Source organism: Diaporthe batatas (assembly GCF_019321695.1).
Source record: "Diaporthe batatas strain CRI 302-4 chromosome Unknown Contig00011, whole genome shotgun sequence".
In the NCBI taxonomy this organism is placed as follows: Eukaryota; Fungi; Ascomycota; class Sordariomycetes; order Diaporthales; family Diaporthaceae; genus Diaporthe; species Diaporthe batatas.
In genome coordinates this window covers 2,155,366-2,173,451 of record NW_025408558.1, presented here as the reverse complement: position 1 = coordinate 2,173,451, position 18,086 = coordinate 2,155,366, and the positions used below count along the sequence as shown (strand labels likewise).

Genomic DNA, 18,086 nt, shown 5'->3' with positions numbered 1-18,086 from the left:
AATGGCAGCCATCTCCGCCGGGCGACCAAACAAGATATCTACTGGAGCAACATAAGACTAGAGCCGGCAACTTCGGCCGCCGCTGTTCGGATAGTGTTGTCAGTGTAAGGGCCGGTCAGGTCACCGTGACCAACAGGGGACCTGCACAGATGTAGTATCTGAGTATATTCCGTCATTCCTTGTGTGTGGAGTGTCCGTCGCTCAACTGCAGCGCACACTTTTCATTCTCAGAGCCCCGCCTAAGCATCACTCCAGTATTTAAATAATGCTTCTCGGAACTTGGTCAAATGTCAAAATGCTCATTGGGATATATGTACAAAAGCAAATATTATACACAGCTAAGATGATGTACAGTCAAGTCTGTAAGAAGTAGACACGCGCCAGCGCAAAGATTCAAAGTGACATTTACAAAGTGTTTCCGGCCTCGGTGGGGACGGTGTCCTTGATGGCCTCGGCCTCTTCAGCCTTGGGGATGGACTGGCCCTTGAACTCGGACAGCACTCCCGTGTCAGAGGAGCTGAACTCTCCCGACTTGGTCAGCTCGTTGGGGACACAGTCACGGCCCAGGGCCGCAGCGCATTGCGATGCGTCGGATGCCTCGGGTATGAACAGCTGTCCGGCGAAATCGGAGCCCAACGCATTCGGGACATTCTCCATGTAGTTGCCTTCGTAAAGACCCCGGGCTCCGTCCGAGTCACCCTCGATGAGATGGCCGCCGTTGTCGGACCAGACGTTGTTGACAGCGTGGAGGAGCGTGCCTCCGGACAAGGCTGGGGTGCGTCCTGATGTCTTGGTGACGTGGTTCCCTAAACGGCTGTTAGTCAGGGACTACATTTGATGTGAAAGAGCAATTGAGGCTCACTGTAGAATGTGATCTGGTCGTCGGCACCGACAAGCTCCATAGCCCAGTATGTTTGATTGTTGCAGGTAGAGGACTGAGCTGTCTCGCCGTTAATGAAGCTGTTTGAGATCGTGACTCCCTTGCTAGCGTCATGTCCGAACACGTAGTGTTGCCGTCCTGTGCTCGAAGTCTGTTCCAAACATCAAATTGGTTAGCACTGTATTGCCTCATGCTGGACACAACACAAATAAAAACATGAAGAAAAAAAGAGATTTTTCCTTGTATTAGGGATCGGGTAACCTACTGTAACGTGATCGACCCAGATGTTCTCGGTACCAGAGAAGCTGACAGCATCTCCGCCCCACACGTACTTGGGGTTCAAGTTTGTAATCGCGAGGTTTTGAACGATGATGTTGGAGGTATCGACGAAGCGCAATCCCTTTCCGATGAGCGTCGCATTGTCCTTGCCCACAAGGGTCTTGTTATTGGCGACATTGATACCTTGGTATCCGGCCTTATCGACCTCGACGTCGTAAGTCTCCATGTTGCAGCCGTTGAGGGTGTTGAGCAGCGCCTGTCCGCCATTCTCGGGGGTGCAGGCGTATTGGTTGCAGGCCGGGTACATCTCTGTGCCCTCTGAGCCTCTGAAGTCGTACTCGCCGGAGATCACGACGACCTGGGGGTCTGGGGAGGTGAGGTACTCCGTGAGCTCGTCGATCGTCTTCGGGTACACTGGCTCAGCGGTGCCACCGCCGGTGACTGCGGATGCGAAGCCCACGGGCGTGCCGCTCACGACGGAAGAGATGCCGGACTCGGGTCGCCTTGGACATGGCTTGGCGGCAGCAAGCTGACAAAGCGCCGTCGAAAGAAAGACCGCGAGTTGAGATGGCTTCATGATCGCGGTTTGGGGGTTAGAAATGAGTGAATGGTAGGTCGGTAGAGTGGTAGGGCTGAAATAAGAGCAGCGATCTGAATTATTCCTCAACTTGGCAGACGGGATGAACTGTCGAAGTTTGGTACCCTGACGTATTTATCGGAATTCCATCAAGTTCAGGTGGAAGCAAGGACTGGCCTTCTTCTCCTTTCGGGACACTCCTTGCATGTCTCTTTCGAGATGAAAGGGGTAGCACTCCTCCTACCCGTGCCTCCAGCATGCATATGTCGGCGGATCTTACCGTGCGCCTCATTTAGAGTAGTCAGGGTAGCTCCGTGACCCCCGGCCTAGAATTGGCAAGTAAGGACCGTCTGAAACGTGGCAGTCGGAAAGGACGTCCTAAAGAGTGCCCTGTCATGCTTATTGTGGTAAGCGACAGAGTGGGGATATGTTTCGTTTTCACGTTGATAAATTGCATGCCCCACCCTTTGATCCTTGGCACATCAGATCCCGTCCCCATCTGTGCATGGAAAAAGTACCGGCCCCGAATGGCGGACGACTGACGTTTTTAAATCCGCGTATGGTATCACATTATTTCTCCATCTGACTTCATCTGACTTCGTCACTCCACATGCCGAAGGGAATATCCGCGTCACGTGGTGCAAATCATCTGCTTTCACCCTTTCGCATCCATGTCGAAGCGAATGCGAAGAGCCATTGGCGTCCAATGCGCCAAGGTTAGTGTGTTGACTGCCGCGTGGTGCCAACCAATCCGGACACAACTCGTCGCGCGCGTTTCGTACTAAATCCAGAGCACCACCCGGCCATTTACGTCTACGGGGTAGTCTGACGACTAACAGACTATGCCACGGGGGTTATTTGACGGGGCATTAATGACGTTCATCTCACCAGCAATCTTCCAGGGTCATCAGCCGCATTGCCTACCCCTTTCGGTCCTGGTTCAATGAACAAATACCTACACAGGTCTTTCTCGGATGAAATGAATGGTATTTTCTAGATTTCAAGTGAAGTCGTCGGTATTTTCCCCGATTTATTGCGACATAGGCAATTTTAAACTACTATATAACATTGCAAGTAACTATGGGCCACCTGGATGAGGTATCCGTATCCCGCGCACCGCGATGTAATTTGACTTGCCCGAAGTGGTCGAACTCAATCTTGAGGCTGCGAACCTAATGTCAACGGTACTAGACTAACGAGCCATCAAGTTTCTATAGCTTTGTAGTCTGGCTTGCCCGCTCATGTCTCTGGAGGTAGAAATACCTAGCTGCAAGCCACCTATGAAGCATCACATACCGACCCTCGCCGGTAAAAGTTCAGGGTGCCTTGCCTCGTGATGGCGGCGCATTACATCTGACTCGTCTACACGTGTCGCTCCTAATATAAAAACTCAGGGTTGCTGCTCAAGTATGCAAACACCTGACGCATTACACCCTCCTTGGCCTCGGACCGTGAGACGCGCTAAGAAACACTAACAGACATTCGGAATTTCTGAGCTACGAAACTACTGTGAAGATCGCGGCTCATGCCGCGGAGCAGGAACTAGCTACGGATCCATCAACTCCGCCTGGCGAACTTCACCCGACAGCCCCTTTCTGCAGCCTCCTTCGGCCATGCTTTTTGTGCTTCGAAGCCTCCCGCTGGGCGGCCCTCACACTCCTCCGTGAGGGGGACTCCAAATACGCTCTCCGCCCTCGCCGATCAGGAGGCTCGGAAAATGCCGTGGTATCCTCCAGGACCCGTTGTTCCCACTCCAGCTCTGCGCCCGCCGTCTTCGCGGTCTCGGGGAGAGCGGACGCGCGTTCGGGCTTGTCCGCTCTGTCGCCGCTGTATTCGAGTTCGGGCGGTGGGTGGTGTTTCGCGGGCTGCTTGCTGGTGTCTTCCTCGTCTTCTACTTCATCCACTGTCACTCGGCGTTGTATCGTGGGTTGTGTCGGCGAGGACACAACCACTACGTTAGTGGCTCCTGCGGCCGTGTCTGGGCCTTCCTGCATCTGACTCTGGGCCGGCATTCGCGGCGGCGTCGGCTGTGTCATCGCTGCAGGAGCCAGGATTATGTCCTGCGCCGTCTTCCCACCTCTCATTGACTTCAGCGTGGCTAGTCGGCCTTCAGGCCGCTCTATTTCCGTCATTGGGTCATTCTGCCCGGCCAGGATGGCCTCCTCATCTATTCCTGCCCCCTTCACAGTCTTGGTTCTGACGTCGTGGTCTGCAAAGGCTGCGTCGTGTAGCTCTGCCCATAGCGGTTCGCCAGTCTGAGGCGTCTTTGGAATCAAATCCCTGACACTGGAGTGTTCACATGAGCCGTAGAGATCGTCATCAAATGCAGACGATTCACTGAGATCGGCATCTTCCTCATACTTATCTATTTCTGTAGCGGCCATATTCTTTGGTCTCACCCAGGCGCTTGCAGGCTCGGTTCCTCTATGGACACTGGCCCCTTGAGGTGTACATTCCACCAATAGCTGATTGATCATCTGGTCATCCGCGTTCCTTTGGGGGTCATATGGCCTGCTTTCAAATTGAGAGTGGTACAAAGGCCGTCTCTCGGTCGTATCGAGCTCCGACACGGAACGCTCCAATCCGTCCAGGACGCGGTTCGCTTCGAGTGCCGCCCTGGCTTCGGATTCGGGGATTCCCAAACGTGCAATAGCACGCGATCGCAAGTACATGTCGGATGATTTGCGCCGCAACTTCGAGTCGCGCAGTAAAGAGCGCTGTCGGTAGGGGAACCTTCTAGCCATGTTGCGGTCGGTTGCGTTCGCCGCTGCCGTACCTAAGGCATGGCCTTCATCAGTAGGCACGCGCACCTTTTCGAGGGAGTGATCTTGGCGGCCAACTGCATGTGTCTTCGGCTGTAATGCTGAATGTCGTGCTTCGTCATCGATGGAATTGCGACGAGGTCTCATCTGATTCGATGGGTCAAAGTTGAGCCCGTCTGCGTATAGGCGCCACGGTTAGCCACTCCTGAAAAGGTAATGTTCGTGGATCTTGCCCTGTCTACCTTCAGGTGTCCTGTGATCTTCGCTCATCCTGAGTATCTCCTCCAACTGATCCTCGTCGAGATTTTTAAGAACAACAACGTAGCGACCCTATCAATGAGTAACTTAGCCTCAAGTCGTCACTTGCTTTGGTACAGTTTACGAAGGCTTACCTCGTCTCTCCATGGGTATGCGAGATCGCTGAGAACTCGTTTCGACACCAAACGAGAAATCAGGCGAGTCTCCTCCTTCGGCTGTTTCTTGCTGTGCTCGCCACGGTACACACTTGATTCATAAATCGAGTCCGAATCCGAGGAGCTTTCCGTGATTATCCCCCGCCGCTGTGGGCCGCGGGGGAACCCAGTCCGAGGAGCTTGTGGAATCCGCCTATCAACAGAGCTGTATATTGGTCTTGTTGCTGTTGGTGGCGGTGGTAAAGGCGGTGGAAAACCTGAAGGGGGGCCATGGGGGTTGTACGGCGCATCGGGGGCCATGGGTGGACGGGGTGCGTAACCGTAGTCCCATGGCTGGGGAGTCGCCGATGGAATTCGAATATTAGGGCGTTGTCCTGCGAAGGAATTATCATTGTTGAAATAAGGTCGAGGTGCAGACAAATGCTCAGCTCCATCCACGGTGGAAAAGTATGCCGGTCTTCGATTGTTCTCGGCCATGTGCTGCGTCTCGAAGAGACGCTGAAGGTTGACATGCGCTCGCGGAGTCCTTGCGAGATACACGAAAATGGCAGTAACAGTAGGAATGAGCTGAAATGGCTTTTCCTTAGAACGGACCAGGTCCAGCTGTCTGAGACCCCATTGATAGTCTTCATCTGTTTCGTCATTAAGAAGAGTCTCGTGGAGAAAGCTAATTTGGCTTTGCTGGTCTGGTCGGAGCGATAGTCTCTTGTTGGTCACTGACGGAGATCTTTTGTCCAGCGCATGGAGACGTTCCCCGATAGCATCCTGGTTGCAGAAATCTTCTGTTACTATGCACTTTGTCCAGTTTTGCGCCTCAGTTTCGTGTTTCTTTAGACTGGGGTGCTGCTGAATGATCCAAACACGGTAAGTAGTCAACGCAGCCTGGTAGTCGGAAAGATCCATCATGGCTGTTGACACGTCCTGTACGTCGTGGTGGAAACGGCGTTTGACAAGGCGTGATCTACCACGTGATCCTAGATGCTCATCCAATTTTGGCCCAAATCGATCGCTCAAGGTAGCAGGGCGATGTTCAAGTGGTAGAGGCACAGGGTATGACGGTCGCCGCGGAAGGTGTTCCTCATTTTCGTCCATCCTTTCTTCATCATCTCTCCAAGGTCGCTGGGGATCAGGATCCTCCACAATCGCCAACACCGTGTCCTCCTTGCTGCTCCCAATTTGGAACAGAGCTTTTTGCAGAATACTTAGATGGACCAGTCTCCGAGTCTGCGGCCCGATTCCCCCATCATCAAGCACCGTCTCCAGGGCAGCAATATTTTCAGGGCTCAGAGAAGCAATCTTCTTGTACACTGACTTCTGAGAGGGTTGAAGTCGCAGGGCATTGTTGACTGTATCACGAAGTCCGGGCTCGAGGCGGTGAGGGATCGCGTAAGATATGCCCTGCTTGATGATGTAAAGGCACGTTTGGGCTTCTGGCACGGCTGTTGAACTTCCTTCGGATGTGAAATCGGTGTTGACTGATTTGGATCGAGATGCTCCCTGGTGTGAGCTTATTTGGAAGTCGTGGGTAGGAGCCGTTTCTTGGACCTCCGGCCTGGCCTTTTCTTTTTTGTCGCCCTTGAATGCGTCGGCTGTGAATCTGATATCAGTATTGTCGAAATGAGGCTTGATGTACCCCGGCTCATGTGCTGTATCTGCTTCAGGCTTCGAACTTCGTTTTTTGGGGCCGCTCCTACTCGTCGATCGCTCTAGATTGCGGCCGCCACGGTTTTCCTGGGGTGGAGAGATCCCTTTAGACACCGGCTTGTTTTCATCTATCGGCTGTCTGGACTGAGGCAGCGAATAGCCCTGAGGAATAGGTTTGTGAGAGCGATGTAGTGTTGAGAGCCTCTCCTCTTGCTGATCCATCTTCAGTACAAATGGCAGGCTCTCTTCGGACATCTTGCCCAGAGTTGACCCACTCCCGACGCCCCTACCGCCAAAGTGAATAATACTGAACGGTTTCTGCACAGGGTTCCTGTTATCGAAGAATCGCGCTGCGATTGTATATGTTTCCTTGAAAAGCAATTCCACGGATGTAATTGTAGGCTGCTGTCTGCTTTTAATTCTCTTGTCTCGAGTTGTGTCAGCTTGTGACTGGGCAACAGCCGAAGGGCGGTTACATACCTGCTGATGAGAACGTTGGATGGCACCAAAGGAGACAACCGAAAGCATGAGAGTTAGACTCGGTTGGAACTGATGTAGCCGTCGGCTGTGTCCTTCTCATTTAGAGGAATCTTCCTTGAATTTCCGGCGAACTCGATTGCGTAAGGATGAAGTCGTCTCAACGAGAGATCTATCAAGCGCAAAAATTGGCGGCTCGATGCCACTCGTTACACCCGCCTTGAGTGCCAACAGCCTGTCGAGGAGCTCCTGCTCAATCCTTGGGCCGGGTTTGCTCGTGATGGTTGCTTCGATCCTCCAGAATATGACCAGACACTTATGCGCCTTGTGTTTTCAAGGGTGGCTTTGTCCGAGAATAGCAGTAGTCCTCTGCCCTTTTTGAGATCCCGCTCTTCGACCTGTAAGAGTTCGTGAATCTTTTTCAATTCCAGTGTAGTCTAGTCGATCCCGACCAGCGCAGCTTGCAGGCTTTCCTTGGCGTCACCAATCTCGGTAAAAACTCGATAGATAGCAGCAGATAGTTGCACGCCACACGTAGCTGTGCCGAAGACAGAGCCAACAACCCCTGGAGCAGTGACCGGATCCATACAACCGGACTAACTCCGTATTGCAGAGTAAGAGAAGGTGGGGAGTGATGCCGAAGCCATTGATGCGTAACAGCGTGGCGTGTATCCACCTGCATCGCCGAGTGAACAGATCCGGAAAGGAGCCTTGCAGGACACATCTGAGGTTTTGAAGCTGACAGCGGGGACTCGGAATTAACTTTTTACACATCGTGTTCATTGGCAGCAGCGTTGTACTATCTGAATTGGGGGGTTAGCGTCTTACGTTGTGAACGCGGTAACATCGCAGCCTGCATGTGCATGACTGCATCCTTTCAAAGCTTGCACAGCCCAGCTAGCGCGTGCCGGAAGCGCTGAGAAGTGCATTTGGAACCCCGAAGGTTGTGAACTTCTCGCAAACAAGACAGCAGGACACAGGCGGCATCACCGCAGGGTAGATGGGATGCAGGTAAGTGATTACATCTCTGTGTTTGATTGTGGACACACCGACGGAGTCAATCAAACTATAGCATGAGGTTGTCTGTATCTCAACCACGATTGGTTTCATGGCCATGGGAGATAGATGTCAGCAGCACTGGAAGCGGACATGATCCATGGGGCCCGTAAGCCGCTTGTGTTATGGAATCCTGTAAGCTAGCTGAACCCCAGATGATCCCGTGCCAGGTGTCGCTATGCGTGCCTCGTTCCGACACAGCCATATGAGGTTCTGCCTCGGTATTAAAAGCGGTGCACTTGTTGCATGACGAAATATTGTTTTGGCTCATGTCAGCACCTGGATATGTCCCTGGGGAAGAACGTGTAACACAATAGACACCACGCCGATTACACGATGTGCTGACTGAACTTACCGGCGACTCACTGGGAGTGAAGCTTCGATACATCTCGGTGGGTCAGCGGACTGTAAAAGGCCGCTAATATCCCAATAAAAATTACTGTCATTAGGGGGGCGGGTGAGAAAGCAGTTTTGTTTCCCATCCATATGCACCGTATGGTGGCGCCTTCATACAATTCAGATACGATTCACCTCCACATAACAGAATCGTCCTTCAAATTCAGTAAGCGAGTTCGGTAATATTACTAGGATCTCATTTAAAACAAACACATGTAGTTAGAATTTAACGTTCTATAAAGGAAAGCAGCCAAAATAGTATCTCCTACTCTAACCTTGGTAAATTCTTTAGGAATGGTAAAAGAATATAGAAGGCGGCAAAACGGCCCAGGGAGAGAATGAGGAAGTCAAATAATAGCAGCTTAATGCACACGAACGTGAGAATCCTATGCTACTCCTACGCTACATGTACTTATCCACTCTACTCACAACCCAAGCACCTGACAGCATCCATCTCTCCAGGATTCCTCGGAAAGCCTAAACTTCAGCTTACAACGTGATCGTCAAGGAATGTACTACTCATTGAGTACGCAAATACTTAGTAATGGAAAAGTGCACACTTGCCTTTACATACCTAGGTACATATATGTGAACAGTCACCTTGCCTTCTGCGAACCTCACTCCATCTCTGCATAGTCCTGCTGCTCGTGAGTCTTTGTAGGCCACTCGGCCCATGATCTCCTGAAGTCCCGCTACGAATTCTTGTATTTATGGGAGGACGACTAACAATTGTCACGTAGAGCAAGCTCCCCGTAGCAAAAAGACCCACATGTGGGACAGTGACCCCACTAAGAGCTACAATGCCTTCGTTCAGCACTTCGGCATGCTCCGTGCCTAGCACGGTTGCGCTCTTCTTTATTCAAAGAGGGAACTTCACGTCAGGAAGCCGGGCCCAGATTATGCCACCAATGCAAAAGTATATTCCCATTCTAACTGTCGTATGTACGCCCCCGGCCTGGCAAGTTTACTTATTTCCCATGTAAACCGCGGCCCAATCCCCACCCAGTAGCCGTATAATAACGCATGAGTTCATCTAGCCCGACATGGCAAGCCGTTTTGCCAAGTCTAATAAAGACCCACGAGGATATCACCCCTAACACGGGCTGAGAGATGAACTTCAGCCTCCAAGTCGAGCTTGATACCAACAGTCAATGCAGCAGCCTTCAGGTTTCCGTGGTCGTCGACGGGCCCCTTGAGGAGGTTACCTGCGCGATTTGTATGAGCAATTATCCTTTGCAATACCGTTTTTCGGCGTGAGATACTTACCAGCTGGACCGTTGGCGGTACCGGACAGGCCGGGGAGCGGGAGGCTGTGGCCGACTTGGCCCTTCATCTGACCGTTCTGCATCGACATGTCGAACCCGCGGGGCTGGTTGGGGTTCTGGCCGGGGTTGGGGGCGACGACGCCGGTCCTCTGGGGCTCACTAGGATAGAGTAGGTGAGTGGACAGTTCAGCTTGAATGGGCATGAGGATCTGTAACAGTGACTTACGGGCTGCTGGAGGAAGACATTTTCTGAGGTGCTGGTGTGATAGTAGTTTTTGGAGACGGAGTGGTTGTTGTGGGAGCTGGTTGTTGCTTCCGGGGCGACTTTGGAGACCGTGGAGCTGGTGACCGTGTGGGGGGTGCTGCTGCAACTGGTGCCGGCTTGGGAGCGTCGGCGGGGCCTGCTGGCTTGGGAGAATCTTTTGCCTTATCGGACACTTTTAAGGTCTCAGTTGATGCTGAGCCCTTTCTTTCGTAGGGAGGTGGGGGGCTTGCGACTCTTGGTGACGGTCTGGGGCTCTTGCGAAGCTCCTCGGCCTTGTCCTCGTCTAGCTGCGAGAGATAGAGGTTCCTGGTGCGCCGTTTGAGGTCCGACGCTGCCTTGTTATCCGTTTTGGGGTCTGAAGAGAGGCTCAAAGAGCGTCTCCGGGCTTGGGGGCTGGAGTCTGAGGTGCCAAAGGACGGCTGCGTGGACACTCTGACCGGAAGACGAAATTTCCGTGGACCTGCGGAGGCGGAATCTGACAAGGGGGACGGGACGTCGGTAGGAGATGTGTTAGAAGCTGAGGACCAGGAGCTGCGATTAGATGACCTGCGAACTAGTCGTTGCTCGGGGGATGTGTTGACGAGTGATTTGCGATTAGAGATGCTGTCCCGTCTAAGAATTGAAGGGTCTTTGTCCGCCGGCGGAGGAGTAGATATAGATAATGGTCGAAGCTGAGTTCGAGTTGTTGCCATTGTGAGTCTGGAGCTGTCTGCCATTTATGCCTAAGTCATGACAGTACACTTAATATGCAGGCTGGGCCAGGATCCGCTCCCCCGGACCCCAGCCGAGCATCTTCGCGTGTCAAAGGTGTATGCGGGTGCATCAATGCTGTGATGCTCCATCAGCCAATGCTACGCCGCCACGGTCGAAACGATGCAGCTGTGGCAGAGGGCAATCGAACGGTCTGGTTGCTCGCTGTGACTGAAATCGTCCCATCAGCTATGCAAATCGAACAACTTTGTTTGTAGGGATCCTGGCGTTGAGACCCGAGGAGCTTAGTGAAACTGACTTTCAACGATGCACGCGGGCCACCATCATTGATGCAGTGGGTCCAGGGACCGCTGACAGGAGTTGTACCAAAGGATCGTGAGCGGCCGGCTACCCAGGCATGCATGAAATCCACCCTCGGCACCGCGGGCGGGAGATCAGAGGCTAGAGTGCCAGAGTGCGCCTGTACGTACATACTAGCATTGCCAATGTGATATTGTTTGATGGCCACAAACTGTCAAAGCTCCTTGTATGAACATCCCTGTGAGCGTCCAGTCTCCTGCAGTCGGATGGAGCCGGGCGGACAATTCATCAGATGGTTTTGTCGAGGGTGCATGGTTCCTGATACAGCGATACCAGATTCCCCGGGATTTTGCACCCTGAATCGTACGTCGTATGTTTCCACGATTCATAGAAGCGAGTTTCGCATCCGGTTTCAGTGGGGCCCACTGCTGCACCTATAGACGTCCACGCCCACCACACAGACCGTGTCAAGATGTTTGCCACCTGCCGTTGGCATGCCGTTGGCAATGGCAACGTCCGGGTGTCGAGGTGGAATTCTCGCATTTCGGTCGAACGATGCGTTGGACAAAATCGTCAAGTTGCTTGACACGCGAAAACCATGGTTTTGTCAGTTCTCGTCGCTTTTGGCGCCGTCACCGGCGCTTCGGAAGGCATCAAAGCCTCCCAAGCAAAGGCCAGGCGAGAAGAGCACCGGAGCAGGAAGAATAACCTCATTGTCCACGTCCCGAAGTCTTCCGAATACAGCCAGACCCTTGAAGGCCGACGGGTGGTCCTGTCCGGGGACAAGGTAAGTTCTTATTCACCGCGACCGCAAGAGCCAGCATCAATGTTAATTGGGCAGAATGGGTTGCTGACATTGATCACAGTTGTTTGTAGACACTGGACTCGACAACGATGTCCCCTTCGGCCATCCCTTTGAGGGATACTTCCTGGGGTACCCGGAGCTCAACCACCCCGGTCTGGTGTCCACCATATCCGACGAAGCGCCTATCATGAACTGGATCTACATGGACGTGAGCACATTTGAACTGAAATTCGGCACGCGACAGTTCTCAGAAGGAAACCTCACCGGGCCGTTCGACTGCACCCGGCAAGATCGGAGGCTGACCTTACACGGGTACGAGAATTTCGTGGCCGTGCGACAGGGGCCCTTTTGGGCGCTTTACTTCGACTGGGATGGTGACCATCTGGAGGGAAGAGTACCTCCTGGAACGCCAGTCGTCGAGATAGACCTTGTGAGAAGGGAGCTGCGAAATCGAAAGCCAAAAAAGCAGCCTGGAGAGCAGAACCCTCTCGCGCAGGACCCACAGGCAGCAACAAACCCAGCAACAAACAACGGGAATGGCGCGCCAGAGACAGCCGCCGCCGAGAAATCTGCACAGCAGTCGTGACGACGAAAGACGTGCCAGAAACCCCTCACTTCAGGTGTTGGACACGACGCTCAGATACAGCAGGATGAATGTCCAATTGAAGCGATCACAGAGACTATTCAGAGGCTTCAACAAAAGTAATTGTTTCCAATATTGTAGATATATACACTAATATTATATCATAAGCCCAAACAGCTACGTCTCCATGGGGGCAATGGCGCGTCTATGGAATAGCCTTGAGCATCTGCTTAGCCTTGACATTATCAGGCTGGGACAGCTCACGCCTGCCGATCTTGGTCGCGTGCGGGTGACGCATGATCGGCTTAGGAACACGGCCATGAGCGATGTCGCCAGCGGCCCTCTTCTTCGGAGCAGCCTCATACGAGGCCGGGGAGGACAGCTCTCCATAAGCGCACGCGGCGCCGTTCCACGCCGAGTCGGCAACGGCCTTCCACACCGCGGTGATGTCCGTGATCATGGGCAGCGTCCAGTAGAGCCTGCAGTCAGCCTCCTCGGCAATGAACTGCGCGGGGATGCCATCGTCGACGTTGTCCCGGAGGATCTGGTCCCGGCCGTTGATGGCGCCTGCGGTGCTGCGGTTGACGGCGAGGTCGTTGTACCGGGACAGCGCGGCCTTCTGCTCGTCGGTGGTGATGTTGGCGCCGAGCTCCAGCGCGATCTGGTTGTAGGCCAGCACCGACGACCAGTCCAGGACCTGGGCGCCCTTGACGCCGCCGACGCCCTGGATGGGGCCCTCCTGCGGGCGTCCACCCATGGCGACAGACTTTACGCCGCCCTGGATGCGGAGCATCTCCGACGCGAGCGTGCAGGTGCTGGCGCAGACTCCGTCGTACAGCATGATGATGTTCTCGGCCGCAAAAGGCTGAGTCAGGTTGGCCAGGCTGCCGTAGCCTGCGATCTCGATGCCCAGGCCGAACGTCTGGTTGGTCGTGGTCAGAGGGTCACTGAGGTTCCACCGCATGATGTTGGTGTAGTCGGTGTCCTGGTAGACGTAGGGGCCGAACTTGTCGTCGAAGCTCACGAAGGGGTCCAGCGTGAGGTTGAGGTCGTAGCGCCAATTAAACCAGCTCTCGTAGAAGCTGACCAAGGTCGGGTCGTCGGATGTGTAGGGGTCGATCTTGCCGACGACATCTGAGATGACATCCGAGATGGCCAGGAACGAGTCGCTGGCCTTCCAGCGCGAGAACCCGTCCTCCTGCACGCTGGGGAACAGCTGGCGGAAGAAGTCGTATCCTTGCAGGATGTATCCGCCTCCGTTTCCTTGGAAGTCAATGACCAGCTTGGTCTTACCAGCGGCCTTGGCATCGGCAAAGAACTGCGAGGCCACGGCTTGGAACTCGGCGGGGGACTCGCTCTCAAAGGCCAGGAGGACGATGACTGCGACGTCCTCGTATCCCTCGCCGTCAAGGTAGAATCCAGCGACGACGGCGTCCTGAGTGACGATCACAGGCGTAGGGTACCCAGGGATGCTCGTCAGAGCCGCGGATGTGCCATTGGTGACAGAGGTGGTAGACGCGCCGCTGTCGTAGCCGTTGGGGTCGCAGAACCGCTCATACATAGACTCCCCGTCCGTGATACCCGTCAGGGGCACCTTGATACGGGCATAGTTCTGAAGAGTGATCTCAGTGCCGTTGGCAAAGGTGATGTTCGTGGTGTCGCCGTGATAGATGTAACGGATACGACCACCTCCCTTGAAGTATCCGACGCCCAGGCCCGCAGCAGGGGCAGAGAGCTCGAAGAACATGGAGTTGTAGGCAGAGTCAACATCCTGGTTCCAACCAGCCTGGTTGATGGTGTCCTCGAGGTAAGTGGCAGCATCGATCCCATTGATCAATTCCACGGTTGAGGCAGTGCTGGGAGACGAGATCACATCCTCGTAGATCTTGATCTCCGGCAGTGAAGACTGGTCCTCGCTGATGGACACCAGCGACAGCGGGCGGTTCCAGTCGAAAACGAGAGTCAAGAGGTCAGGGTAGTAGACAAAGTGGCCATCGTGGGCCGGGCCGAAGACAGTGTTGTAGAGCTCTTGCTGGAACTCGTACTCTCCCGAATAGCTGTCACTCTCGAGCTTAGACCGGATGGAAGCCAAGTTGGCAAACATGTCGTAAGCCGGGTAAAAGTAATCCTCTGGCGGGTCTGCCAAATAGCCGGAGTCTGGAAAAATGCACGTTAGTCCTAGGACTCCCAGCCATCTTGGCAACCTTGGAATAGACGGGCACACAAACCTGATTGCCATTCCAGGTACGGCTCGATGGAGTCAACCAGCTCGATGGCCGCCTCTTTCCCCAGCGGCACGGAAAGCAAGCAGTCGTGAGCAATGCCCGCAGCGATCGTAGGAGTGGCCAAGGGAGATACGGCGATCTGAGACGCGTATGCAGCACTGGCAACAGCACATGGCTGAGTCGGGCTGGGGACAGCGGAGGTGGTGGTGTTCACGGCGGCGGCGTGAGCCATGCCGGAGAGGCCACTGGCCACGACCAACACGGTAGACTTCATGCTGGCTGTCTCGGCCTCGTTCACGAGCTTCTACAGCAGCGAATGGACTGTAAAAAAGGAGGTGAAGCGCAGAGGAGGAGGCAGGTCGTCAGCCCCCTCCTCACAACCGGCGACCGCGTCTCCTTTGTAGTCGTCAACCATTTTCGCTACGGCTGCATCTGCTCGGGCTAGTTGGTGCCTGCGCATGTCCGTCCGCTCTCGTGTGGATCACTACTTTGCAGGCGCCATGTCGCACTGCAGATGGCGACGAGGGCATTGGCCTATCATGTTATCGTCTTCTCCCCATTCGTGGCGCGGGTTGTGGGTAGCCTCATGAAGCTTATCCTCGCCAGGCCGGGGTTGGGGAGCTCACCTGCCTAAAGAGGGAGGTCGTTGCCGATCGGCACGAGCGAGCACTTTTCCCGGAACAAGGGCTCCACGCCCGCGCGGGCAGTCGGTCAGGCACAACAGGCACACAGGTTCATTAGGACGTTCGAGGGAAGCTAACCCTTGCTTGGTACATAGTATTACTCCTCAGTATTGCATGGGATCTCATTTGCTTTTCGACGCTCGGTTCACAATGGTGACCTGAGCAACGTTGACTATCCTCCAATACGGTCAAGAAGACTACATTTGTCATTTTGGAAAATTGTAGCCGAGGTCGAAAACTGCTTTGGTTTTCACACCAATGCCTTTGATTCGATGTGATCCCAAATCACGTGTCTCGCAACCAAATGTGTAGAACGCCTCGGTTCAGGGTGAACCAATATCCTGAGCAGACCCTGCGAGCCCCTGGGAGGGCAGCCCAGGTCCGGCCGAATCAAGAAAGGCTCCATCCAGGGTGCCGAAAACACCAATTCCGAGCACATGGAGAGGGCAAAATGGTGCATCGGAAATTGGGATGTCTGCGCAGGGACTACCTAGGTACCTTAATAATAAGCATACTCAAGTAGTATCTTGGCATGGCCGCCCACAGCCACGTAAAATGATGGATTACCTACGATGCCAAGTAGTTCTGACGTATGCGCCGCATCTGTCGCTGTGTTCCCCTCCATCAAAATGAAAAGGAAAGCAGAAAAGTCTCGGTACCGGCGTGGACGCTTTCCGCCGTTTCTCGGCTTTACCTCCGCTCAAGTGACTCAGCCGGTCAACAACGTGCAAAGTGCCCAGGTGCCCCCAATCACAGCTTTCCACTGCAAGTATCCAAAGGCACAGTCAGCAAGACTTCAATGCATGAGTAAGCCATGTCGGAAAGACCGTCCTCGTCTCGACACTGTAACTAGATTCCAACAACGGACTATATAGAGGGCAATGTTCTACGGCTGCCGTGTTATCGATGCCCGGACCTAATGATGTTGTCGCACAAACTTCCTGGTCGATCCGCGTGAATGGGCCCTGGATACCACCCTCTAGGGTACCGGCTGTAACCCCAGCATACCTAGGTACCCCATCACTCGGGACCTGAAACATCAGACGACAGCTCCATCACCATGCCATCGCCAACGCTCAGACTGCGCCCGGGAATCCCAGCAGACATCGAGGACATGTGCGAGACGGTCCTGGACGCCTTTTCGGGCAACATGATCGGCCGCACATTCTTCCCCCGCACGTCAGCATCCGCGCGCACGTTCTGGCTGGACACCCTAGCAGAGGAGGTCAATGACCCGAACGCGCGCTTCGTCGTCGTCGAAGATACGGTGTCATCGCCTCCGGCCCTAGTCGCATTTGCCAAGTGGAACACGCCTGTGGTGGGCCCCGGGACGCCACAGCCTCCTCCACCTCCCGAGTGTTGGCCTGCGGATGGGGATCCGGCGCTTGCGAGTGTGTTCTTTGGGAAGCTTGCGGACATGCATGAGCAAGTTATGGAGGGCAGGCCGCATTGGTACTTGGAGATGATTGTTACGAAGGGGAAGTACCAGGGGAAGGGGGCTGGAAGCATGCTGATGAGGTGGGGTGTCGAGAGGGCGGATGAGGAGGGCTTTGAGTGCTACTTGGATGCTACCCCTGAGGGGAAGCTACTATATCATAGATTCGGCTTCAGGGACGAAACGACCTGGTGTTTCTTCAACGAGACCTACCGGCATTCGTTTATGGTTAGAGCTGCGACAAGAAGGATTGGCAAGGATCAGACTGTGTAGACTATTTGTATGCTTCAACTACCTCTACTAAGGCGGAGCCGCAAGAAGCGTCCTGTAAGGACAACAGACAATGCATTTTAACACAGCTGAAATGAACTGTCATCCTTGATGGCAACAAGCACATATCATGTGTGACCCATGTGGTTCTTCGCTACCGTATCCTTCTTTAAAGCGCTCTCAAGATACGACAGTACCCCACGCTGTTCTCTGTCATAGCCAGTCGTCAACCTCAGCGTCAGGCACACCACACTCCTTCGCAAACACCCTGACAAGGGCCTGCATCATCCAAAAGGTCTAATGTTAGCGGAACCATACTACGCCCATCCGATGTAGGGGATAGAGAAAACAAGCACTTACGTCGAAATTCACGTGTCGCATGGACCGGTACACACATGAATTCTTCAGGCCCCAAACATATGTGGTTTCACTTCTATTCTATATATATTTAAGGATATATATAGCACCTTTATATAATAATAAGTACTTAAAACCTAATACTTAAAAAAATATAATATTAATCATCTCTTTTAAGTATAAGGCTAAAAGATCTATAATTATAAAATTCTAATTAATTTTTATTTAACTATTTTATTATATTATAACTTAGTTTAATTTAATTTAAACCTTTTTTTAAGTTCTTTTAGTTTTTTTATTTTTAAAAGAGTTAAAGCTTTATAGTTTTTAAATTTAAGTTTATAATCTCTTAGTTTTTTTAGAAATATATTAACTATTTTAAATATTAATAACTTCTTTTTAAAGTAGAGGTTTACCTTTATATAATTATAGATTTAATTATTAATAGTTATTTTTTTATAAAGCTATTAGAACTATAAACCTAGAGTAATAATAGAGTGTAGTAACCTTACCTAGTTATATCTTAGTTTGGTGGGTTGGTAGGCCTTAAAATCCCCTTTAAATAATAAATATCTAACTATAATAAGAAGTATAGTAGGCTGAGCGACTGTTTTTAAGTGGTTTTACTTGTAATGTAGTGGAGCTAATGGATGGGTGTTTGCTTAAGTAGAGCTAGAACCCTTGGGGGAATAGTAGCTTTATT

At 52.9% G+C, this 18,086-nt stretch overlaps 6 protein-coding genes across 6 annotated transcripts; 2 read left to right on the top strand and 4 right to left on the bottom strand.

Moving 5' to 3' along the window:
* Positions 1-405: 405 nt before the first annotated feature.
* Positions 406-1,796, bottom strand: KVR01_009347 (uncharacterized protein; the record flags this gene model as incomplete). The annotated part of the gene is made up of 3 exons (XM_044782008.1): positions 1,146-1,796; positions 863-1,031; positions 406-806 (listed from the first exon to the last, which is right to left on the bottom strand). Exons 1-3 carry the CDS (start codon positions 1,734-1,736, stop codon positions 406-408), a joined length of 1,161 nt encoding a protein of 386 aa, XP_044641849.1. The 5' UTR covers positions 1,737-1,796.
* Positions 1,797-3,313: 1,517 nt separating this feature from the next.
* KVR01_008938 (uncharacterized protein) lies at positions 3,314-7,135 on the bottom strand (the record flags this gene model as incomplete). The annotated part of the gene is made up of 4 exons (XM_044783789.1): positions 7,036-7,135; positions 4,891-6,978; positions 4,741-4,828; positions 3,314-4,674 (listed from the first exon to the last, which is right to left on the bottom strand). Exons 1-4 carry the CDS (start codon positions 7,081-7,083, stop codon positions 3,314-3,316), a joined length of 3,585 nt encoding a protein of 1,194 aa, XP_044641440.1. The 5' UTR covers positions 7,084-7,135.
* Positions 7,136-9,549: 2,414 nt separating this feature from the next.
* KVR01_009380 (uncharacterized protein) lies at positions 9,550-10,724 on the bottom strand (the record flags this gene model as incomplete). Its single annotated transcript, XM_044784895.1, has 3 exons — positions 9,976-10,724; positions 9,751-9,908; positions 9,550-9,689 (listed from the first exon to the last, which is right to left on the bottom strand). The coding sequence occupies exons 1-3, from the start codon at positions 10,704-10,706 to the stop codon at positions 9,550-9,552; spliced, it is 1,029 nt and encodes a 342-aa protein (XP_044641882.1). The 5' UTR covers positions 10,707-10,724.
* Positions 10,725-11,623: 899 nt separating this feature from the next.
* KVR01_009137 (uncharacterized protein) lies at positions 11,624-12,416 on the top strand (the record flags this gene model as incomplete). Its single annotated transcript, XM_044785647.1, has 2 exons — positions 11,624-11,812; positions 11,892-12,416. 2 exons carry the CDS (start codon positions 11,624-11,626, stop codon positions 12,414-12,416), a joined length of 714 nt encoding a protein of 237 aa, XP_044641639.1.
* Positions 12,417-12,533: 117 nt separating this feature from the next.
* Positions 12,534-15,094, bottom strand: KVR01_009415 (uncharacterized protein). Its single transcript, XM_044786240.1, has 2 exons — positions 14,642-15,094; positions 12,534-14,570 (listed from the first exon to the last, which is right to left on the bottom strand). The coding sequence occupies exons 1-2, from the start codon at positions 14,910-14,912 to the stop codon at positions 12,619-12,621; spliced, it is 2,223 nt and encodes a 740-aa protein (XP_044641917.1). The 5' UTR covers positions 14,913-15,094; the 3' UTR covers positions 12,534-12,618.
* A 1,287-nt stretch (positions 15,095-16,381) lies between these two features.
* KVR01_008931 (uncharacterized protein) lies at positions 16,382-17,157 on the top strand (the record flags this gene model as incomplete). The annotated part of the gene is made up of 2 exons (XM_044785458.1): positions 16,382-16,639; positions 16,679-17,157. 2 exons carry the CDS (start codon positions 16,382-16,384, stop codon positions 17,027-17,029), a joined length of 609 nt encoding a protein of 202 aa, XP_044641433.1. The 3' UTR covers positions 17,030-17,157.
* Between the last annotated feature and the right edge of the window lie 929 nt (positions 17,158-18,086).

Bases quoted from the DNA above. Each gene is read 5' to 3' on its own strand.
- KVR01_009415 (XM_044786240.1), bottom strand. From the start codon at position 14,912: ATGAAGTCTACCGTGTTGGTCGTGGCCAGTGGCCTCTCCGGCATGGCT. The intron at 14,571-14,641 runs GTTTGTGTGCCC...GCATTTTTCCAG, and splicing joins GTACCTGGAATGGCAATCAG to ACTCCGGCTATTTGGCAGAC.